This window comes from Labeo rohita, chromosome 10, assembly GCF_022985175.1.
Source record: "Labeo rohita strain BAU-BD-2019 chromosome 10, IGBB_LRoh.1.0, whole genome shotgun sequence".
NCBI lineage: Eukaryota > Metazoa > Chordata > Actinopteri > Cypriniformes > Cyprinidae > Labeo > Labeo rohita.
The window spans coordinates 19,655,280-19,664,671 of NC_066878.1; the positions used below are offsets into that span (position 1 = coordinate 19,655,280).

At 34.8% G+C, this 9,392-nt stretch overlaps 1 protein-coding gene across 1 annotated transcript; it reads right to left on the reverse strand.

Moving 5' to 3' along the window:
* sub1a (SUB1 regulator of transcription a) lies at positions 1 to 5,108 on the reverse strand. Its single transcript, XM_051121513.1, has 5 exons — positions 4,989 to 5,108; positions 4,472 to 4,541; positions 4,146 to 4,268; positions 1,401 to 1,509; positions 1 to 774 (listed from the first exon to the last, which is right to left on the reverse strand). The coding sequence occupies exons 2-5, from the start codon at positions 4,538 to 4,540 to the stop codon at positions 695 to 697; spliced, it is 381 nt and encodes a 126-aa protein (XP_050977470.1). The 5' UTR covers position 4,541; positions 4,989 to 5,108; the 3' UTR covers positions 1 to 694.
* Positions 5,109 to 9,392: the final 4,284 nt, after the last annotated feature.

Here is a 9,392-nt window from a genome sequence, read left to right on the forward strand (position 1 = left end):
TACACTCACCAAATGTGCATTTATTTGATAACTGACAAAAATGCAAAACATTATTACAATTTACTATATTTTCTACAAGTATATATATTTTAAAATGCAATTTATTTCTGTGAAGCAAAGCTACATTTTCAGCATCTTTACTGCTGTCTTCAATGTCACATGATTCTTTAGAAATCTTTCTAACATGTTGATTTGCTGCTTAAGAAAATTTCTGATTATCACATTTGTAAGAAAAAACTGATACATATTTCAGAATTCCTTGAAGAGAAAGTTCAAAAGAGTTTTTTTTTAAAAAGAAATCTTTCTATCTTCATTTCTGAAAAATTTATTGCGTCCTTGAGAACTTAAGTGCACAAAAACTCACATCCTGTATTTCTAGCCAAACCCTTTGAAAACCCCAACCATGAAAATCTCAAATATAAAAAGACAAATACAATGAACAACTACTTCAATAAAACCTAATCTAAAATATACATACAAAGTGTCCTGGTCAGCGCATTTGCTTCATGAAGCACGTTGCTGTACAAAGGCTAAAACATTGTAATTACACATTTGTCAATTTTATGACAGGTCTATTAGACTACGTAGATACTGTTTTTGGGCTTTGGAGGCCAGCACAAGCAGAACTGTAGAGCGAGAAGCTGTTGAATTAAAAAAAAAAGCATCCAGGTTGCCATTGAACTGCAGGCAGGTCTTATGTTCTCCTCACGGCGTCGTCAATCTCACTTATCTGCTCTTTTAGTTGGTTCCACTGCTCTGGGTTCAGTGAAATACCTGTAATAAGCACATCAAACAGAACTCTGAGAAATAAACAACTTGGCTCACTTACACACAAAAGGCTTTTTTTATTTTGAGTTTTTAGCTTTGGAGTTGGTATGCTAATTCATTCTAAATTAATTTGTTCACATCGCTCAATTGCTTTAATAAACGTATTTATGGAAATATATTTATTTAAGGTATTGTTATATTGGAGCATGTGAAAATAATTCAGTTACTTTCTTTTGATTCTTGCATTTTAAAACTGTTTTGCAATTGTGCAATGGTCAAAACAAGTCTTTTAATCAATTTATGAGAAGATCAATGTGTGTGTGTGTGTTCTTAATGTAAACTTTAAAAATTTACATGTTCGAAATAATATTATATTTGAATTTGGAATATTATCAAAAATATTTAGACAACCAGGAGCCTTAAGAGGGGTGAAACACATGACCATGTCAGTATACTGTGTGTGGGCTTGTATACTTGTGTACACAACACAGTTTTTTTTTTTTTTGGCGTAGTTTCCTTAGATGTGGATTTGTAAAATTCAAACCCCCATAAAGCAGTCCTCTCTCACTGATTTAAAACTACCAGGTGGCATTTCTGCCATCACATCTGATCCCATGAAGAGTAGCACCTACCTTTACGGCCTGGTTTCATTTCACCTTCCTGGTCCATCCAGTATTCCCGGATATCAATCAGCACTTTTCCCTTGAAATCCCGAACACTCACATACCTCATCTTTCCTATCTTAAAAAAAAGAAAACAATAAACAGTTGAGGTCAAAAGTTTAGTCGATCACCTTGGAGAATCTGCAAAATGTAAATTATTTTACCTAAATAAGAGGTATCATACTAAATACATGTTATTTTTTTTATTTAGTACTGACCTGAATACCTGTAAGATAAAAAGATGTTTACATAGTTCATATGAAAAGAAAAAAAAAAAAAAAAAAAAGTTTTTTTTTTTTTTTAAAAATGACCCTGTTCAAAAGTTTACATACGCTTGATTCTTAATACTGTGTTGTTCCCTGAATGATCCACAGCTGTGTTTTTTTGTTTAGTGATAGTTGTTCATAAGTCCCTTGTTTGTCCTAAACAGTTAAACTGCCTGCTGTTCTTCAGAAAAATCCTTCAGGGCCTACAAATAGGTTGTTTGCAATCACGTGATTCTGAGGACGCGCGAAATGCAGCTGGAGGGCAGGAAGTGATTTTTCTCTATTGGAATCAATAGCAGAATCTCAAAATGACTGTGTTTTCAGTTGTTTATGGAAATCGGTCAAATCGAGAAATTTTATTTCATATCGTGTATGAACATTTGCTGTTCGTAAGGAGGAAAAGGCAAGAAATTGACTGAAAAAAAATTGGGAAAAGTGGCTTGTAAACCTGCGTCTGCGGTCAGGAGGAGAGTCAGATAATGCTTGTGTGTGCGAATGGTTAATAAAAGATATAATACTATTAAGATATAAAGAAATATATAAATAGATACAGGGTGAGACAGTGAGAATTCACTCAATGCTAAATGCCACATGTCCATACAATGCAAATAAGATATTATATTTGCAGTTGATTACAACTGAACCTTGTGAGATTGCGATAAATTGAAGTGAGTCACAGCTTTTTAGTGACTATATGAAAGCGCTGTTTGCTCGCTTTCTAGGCTAATTCAGAATTTGAAAAAAAGTTTCGCTTTACATGCTGCTAACAGGACCAATGGCCAAAAAACCCTGTACAGCAGTAGTTTCTGGAGTGACATATATCCTGCATCCTTCATATAAATGTGGGAATCTCTTTCAAAGAGTTTGTCTGCTATCGGGCTTACTTGCATAGCTTACTTCCACCGCCTCGATGACAGGCAACCGAGGCAGCTATTTCAATTTAGTTGAAAAATCACTCCTCTTCATAACATAAGGATCACATCCAACATATGTTGTGATTTTCTGTTTATACGTTTCTCTTGTACAGTACAGACATCCCTCCATCTCATCCGTTCTGCTTTTTCAGTCACTCCTGAAAGTTCTGTTAGCAGCACGTAAAGCGAAACTTTTATTCAAATTCCGAACTGATTATAGAAAGCGAGCAAATAGCACTTCCATATAGTCACTAAAAAGCTGTCACTCACTTCAATTTATTGCAATCTCACAATGTTCCGTTATAATCAATGACGCTCTCGGAACTACAAATATAATATCTTACATTCTGTCTACGTGTGGCGTTTAGCATTAGGTGAATTATCACTGTCTCTGTATATATTTATATATTTCTTTATTAATATCTTAACATATTATTATATCTTTTCTTAACCATTTGCACACACAAGCATTATTTGACTCTCCTCCTCACCACAGACGGAGGTTTACAAGCCACTTTTACCTGTGCTTTTCAGCCAATTTCTTGCCTTTTTCCACCCTTATGAACAGCAAATTTTCATACATGATAAAAGAAATTTAGTGGTTTCTCGGTTTGACCGATTTGAGCATCCATAAACAACGCAATACATAGACATTTTTGAGTTTCTGCTAGTGATTCATACGGAGAAATATCACTTCCTGCCCTCCAGCTGCATTTCGCGCCACAGCAATGACGTCACGTGCAAACAACATATTCTTTGGTTTTTCAGCATTTGTATGTATTTGAACCCTTTCCAACAATGACTGTATGATTTTGAGATCCATCTTTTCACACTGAGGAAAAATTGAGGGATTCCTATGTGACTACTGCAGAAGGTTCAAACACTCACTGATGCTCCAGAAGGAAAAACAGTGCATTGAGAGATGGGGGTGAAAACTTTTGAACAGAATAAAGATGTGTGCGTTTTTCTTATTTTGCCTAAATGCCATATTTTTTTCATTTAGTACTGCCCTTCAGAAGCTACAGAAGATACTTACATGTTCCTAGAAGATAAAAGTTACATTTACCCTGATCTTCAAATTCAAAAAGTTTTCACCCCCGACTCTTAATGCATGGTTTCCTTCTGAAGGATCAGTGAGTGTTTGAATCTTCTGTAATAGCTGGCAGTTTAACTGTTCAGGACAAACAAGGAATCATGAACAACTACCACTAAACAAAACAAAACAAAACAAAAAAAAAAAAAAAAACACAGCTGTGGATCATTTAGCAAACAACACAGTATTAAGAAGAACGGGGTCATTTTTATAAATTCAACTATTATTTTTTCTTATGGACTATATGAAAACATCTCAGGTCAGTACTAAATAAAAACTAAAATGCATTTTGTATGATCCTTCCTATTTTGGTAAAAATAATTAACATTTTGCAGATTCTGCAAGGCGTATGTAAACTTTTGATCTCAGCCGTAGTGTGTTTGTGTGTATATGTTAATTCTGTATCAAGTAAAGTTAAACATGTCATCATAGCATTCTTCACCTGGAACATATTGTCATTTTTGCTGCTGCTGCTGCTTTTGGATGCAGATGAGACTTTTGAGGTTTCTCCACTTTTTTGTTTCTTTGATGGCTTCTCTGGCGTGGCCTGCTTCTTTCGCTTGGCCTGAAATTCAGAATTTCACATTGACTAAAAGGCACGTAACATAGGAACTGTGCATGGAAAGATTTTGCATGAAAATTGTACTTATGTTCTGACAACACAAAACAGGTGGTTATTCTCAATAAATGTTCAAATTTGCATTTCTAAATACTTGTGGACGTGATATGTTTTACTTTCAGTTTGCTAAAAGCATGAGGTTATTATACCTTGGTATCAACTTCACTGTCAGAGTCGCTGCCTGAGGTAGAAGACAACACTTCCTTTGACTTTGGCATTCTGAAAAGGACAACAATGCCATTTAAATGAAAACCCAAACCAAAAGCATATATGCCAGTTACACTGGCACATTTAGGGCTATGCTGCTTGAAACTAATTTTGAAACAAAAATATACATAATCTGCGTGCAGGTAACTACTGCATCCTCGTGCTTTGCAATGATGCTCTAGTATACAAGCGTTTGCAATTCATGATAATACATTTACTTTCAAAAGAAGCAATGCTTGCACTTTCACTGCGTTTTGCAGTTATTACACAAAAAAATCAAGGGCGTCACTCGTTTATAACTACTACAAGAACCAACAAGGCCGAACGTATGAACGCGCACCAAAATGGCCATCTGCCAGCAGTTTCCTTTCAATGAAACAATCTGTTACTGCAACATGTCTGCTGTTATTATAGTCGTGCTCGAATATTATAAACAACTGCACGCATTAAATGACTTACGTGATGTAGTAAAGTAAATCTTGAGTAAACAGAGTTTAAACAGAAGCTCATTCGATGCGCGCGAACGTCCGTTTCTGTGAAACCTGTGCTGAACGCGCGCTTGCAGGCTGTACCAGGAAGTACAAACTGGATTATGGGAAGTGTAGTTTTGTGTATTCATTACCTATCAGCGCTTAAATTAACCAGCAGGCCTAAACTAAACAGCTGCATTCATGTTAGCTATGGTCGGCTACTGTGCACGCTCTATTGCTTTTGCTTTTATATGATTACATTTCTGGTAGCACTTTACAATAGGTGTGCACAAATATGCATTAATTAATGCTTAATTAATGCATTTTCATGGGTTGAAGCCATGCATTTCAACTTCCAGTTGTCTGCTTTAATTAATCATTACCTAATGATTTGCAATCATTTTGACTTTATTTGTTGAGGCACATGACTAACTAAATCTAAATCCATAAACACAATGACATATTACTTAACAATTAGTTAATAGTTCTGTGCCCCAACAAGTCATAACATAATGATATCTTTGCAAATCATTAGCTAATGATTAATTAAAGCAGACAACTGGAAGTTGAAATGCATGGGTTCAACCCATTGTGGTAATTAACACATGAATTTACACCATTAAAGTAAGTTATTAGGAAATTAATACATTATGACACATTTAACTAATAACAATTTATTGATTATTTAATCTATGAATCATATAGAATGTTCATTTGTTGCTGATGAAGTAATGAGTTCATTAACTCATGATTATCTGTGCATTAGTTAAGCATGAAATAATGCATATTTGTGCACCCGTATTGTAAAGTGTTACCACATTTCTTGATAATATAAAATGACTGAAATTACTATATAGAAAGTAATGTGACAGAGATGAAGAAACAACCTAAATCAAGGATCGTGTTTGCTCTCTCGAAGCTGCAGAAATCCTTCACCGATAACAGCCTCTAAAAATGACAGCTTTATAAACACATAAATAACCTATGCACTAAAACTATAATTAGATATTAGAAATAAAACATGCACAATTTGAATAAAATGCAAACTGTGTAAATTTCTACAGTTGTACTGTGTATATCTTGAAACTACCTCACAGTTTGAGAACCACTGAACCAAATGAGACTCAAAAGAAACACAACACTCATGAGACAGATGCTTTTGTAATGCTTTATTTTTTCAACTGCAAGAAAAAGAGAAGAAAAAAGGCAAAGTATAATCAAGCTTTTAGTTTTCTGTTAATTACTGATTACTTTTAAGTTTCTGTGAACGACTGAGCTCCTCTGTTGCTCCAGAGACAGATTAAGATAAAGTACATTTATGGATGGAGCAGTCAAGACACACAGCCCACAGCACTCTCAGGTCAAAGCTCACATGCTTGTGGCAATTGGGACAAGCAGTCATCTGTTGCCAGTCTGTGCCAGCGGGGTTGCAGTAGGTGACACCCATTCTGCAATAGACAAAAATGATGGTTTCTTGAATACAGCATAATCATTCTTAATCAAATGTATCATTTTTGTTCAAACAGCTTGTAATATTATGACTGTTCAGCTCACCTTTGGTATAACCTCCCTTGAGAATTGACACCAAAGACTCTGCCATCAGTTGCTACTTCAATCATGGCCAGAGCTCCAGGAATATTCACAAAACTGCCAGACCCAGAACAGACTTTATCAGAAACATCCTGCATGAAATCAATAGAGACACAATCCATTCAGTCACATCAAGAAACTTTTTTGCTTTTTTCTGCTTACACTCTTAATTTATTTCTTTATTTTTGATATACACTTTGGTGCACTTGAATACCCTATATGGATATTAAGAAATATAACAATAAAAATGCATGTGCAAGTATAAGTATGTATGTTATAGTGTGTGTGCTCTCAGTTCACATTTTCTTACAGTTGTGACCTTGTGTCCAATGTTTAGTTCCCGGTTGTGTCCATGATGTGCACATAACGATAGGAAATTACCCAAGGGCAGTCTTACACAAGAACAATCAAAATTGAAGTCCAAGAAAAAAAAAAATTAACAGACCTGTTTAGAGTCAGAAATCATTTATATAAGTGAATTCAAACGAGATCGGTTAGTCTTGACTGGCAACACTGTTCGGCTCACGCACGCTCCGTGTCTCTGCCAAAATTGTTTCTATCAGAGTAATCATTGCAAGTGACTCGAGATTAGAGTGGAAGCGCCCGGGTGGATCATAGGCAAAACTACTGTTCAGGACTTCAAGTGCAGGTCAGTTTCATCTGTAAACAGGCTGCTAAGAGTTGCTATAGCAGTTTAATGCTAGTAAACAAAGACAAAACTACAGCAAACGAAACTAAACTAAATTACTATCATCATCACTCAAAATACTCTATGCTAAAGGACATCATTATTAGCTAAGTTACAGTAGTAATTTAGCACACAAATGGTATAAAACATCGTTTTGTAATACATTCAGAAGGAGCTAGGGCAGATAACAACACAACCCTTATGACATTTAAAAACAAAATCCAGGGTTAGTATAGTTAAACCATAGTCTAACTATGAGATTTGTAGTAAAACTATGTAGTTAAATTAAAACAGATCATGATCAATCTGCTCAAAAAAAAACAAAAACAAAACAAAAACAAAAACAAAAAAACAAACAAACAAACAAAAAACATGGTTACTATACTTTTACTGTAATAAACCATGGTTAATTTTGGTAAGAGAAAAATATGACTCATGATAATGTCATAACATGTTCAGTATTAGGATTTTTCTGTAAAGATAATATCATGATGTAATCTTATTTTGCACGGCCCCAGCCTAAGGTTTTAAACATTTATTTAAATGTGGTGGCCAAACAATAAATAAATAAATTAAAAATAGGTTTGTCCATGACAATTTGTTGTGGGTGTATGGGATGGCCTGGATGAGTATGAGATTTCCCAGGCTGAAATTTTGTCCCAGTCTGGTCCTGTTCTACATGGTGGTTGTTTAGCCCTGATTAGCTAACAAATTTTAAATGTAAGTTATTTTGTATTAATGTGTTAATATGATATGAAGTCCAGTTACCAGCGTGACACTAAAAAAGGTAGTTGTAATGGGTACTTTTTAAGTACAAGTACATGTCAGAGCTCATACTTCTTTACTTTAACTTAAGTAAAAAAGTGTAGTCAGTACTTCTACTTTTACCAGAGTATTATTAAACATGAGTATCTGTACTTCTACTTGAGTGATCTGTGTACTTTTGCCATCTCTGCATATGATCAGTAATTAAATGAAGACATCCTTCTCTTGTTAGGTCAGGTTTCAGTGGTCAGAGTGATCACAGCAAGACCAAATCACAAACTGCCCTCCTTGCTGGGAAAAAAAACAAACAAACAAACAAACAAAAAAACAATACAAACCATTTCATTAGGATTTAGTGTTTTTTTTTTTTTGGCAGTTTTGCATTTTTCGTTTGATCATACGGACGCCTTCTATTGTACCACACACAGGACCGAATTAATTTCTCTTTTGCAGTTTTTAATAACTAAGTGGCACTGATATATCTGCCAGATAAACACCATAGCCTGATCTCAGCCAGCTGATCATGTAAGTGAACCACCGCTCTGCACATTTTGTATCTCAGATGTCTGTTCTATTCAAAAGTAAGTGCACTGCAAACTTGAAATATTACGCCCTGATTACAGTTCGAAGACAGCGTATATGTGCCATTCAACGAGCATTAAAGTGTGCAAAACATGAATTTAAATAGCATTTATTTACAGAGGTATATTACGTCACACGCAGGTGCTGGCGTAGCGCAAATCCATGCATGAATATTCTTAAGTAAAGTAAGCTCTGATGCATTTAATCGTATATCAAAACATCCTAATTTCATTAGGGGATGAAGTGCAATAAGTTTTACTGGACTTAAATTGAACAGATACACGATTTCTTACAAAGAGCTGCTGAACAGTAAATCTTTATCTTTTGCTTTATGAACAATGACAGTGATCGCAACGAGTCATATCACAGATTAAATTACATTTCCAAACGTGTTATTCATAGCGTGAGCAGTTACACATTCATGTGGATCAGAAATTATGAATCTGTAATAAATAAATACAAACGACAAAGTCAGATTTTGAAGTTGTTTATTTTCATTGAGCTGAGTTTATTTTCATTGAGCCATTGTGTGGTTTCAAGCTGAAAAGCATAAAATTACACTTCATTTTAGATCCGTTCTCCACTCCGGTCATGACAGCAGATATGGCAGTTCATGTCACAGCAAGCGTTCTCCATTCTAATGTGTTTTTAAATGTACAATATAAATTTTAACATTTTCCTTCACTATTGTCCAATGTAGACTGTATAGTTTGTAGTTCAAGTAGTTGTTGATGAAATAGTTTGGATATACTGTTGAACCTCTTTTTA

What these genes read in the sequence shown, in the direction of transcription:
- sub1a (XM_051121513.1), bottom strand. Translation starts at nt 4,540, where the DNA reads ATGCCAAAGTCAAAGGAAGTGTTGTCTTCTACCTCAGGCAGCGACTCT. An exon ending in ACAGTGAAGTTGATACCAAG is followed by an intron (nt 4,269 to 4,471) that starts GTATAATAACCT and finishes TCTGAATTTCAG; the next exon opens with GCCAAGCGAAAGAAGCAGGC. An exon ending in AATGAAACCAGGCCGTAAAG is followed by an intron (nt 775 to 1,400) that starts GTAGGTGCTACT and finishes TGCTTATTACAG; the next exon opens with GTATTTCACTGAACCCAGAG.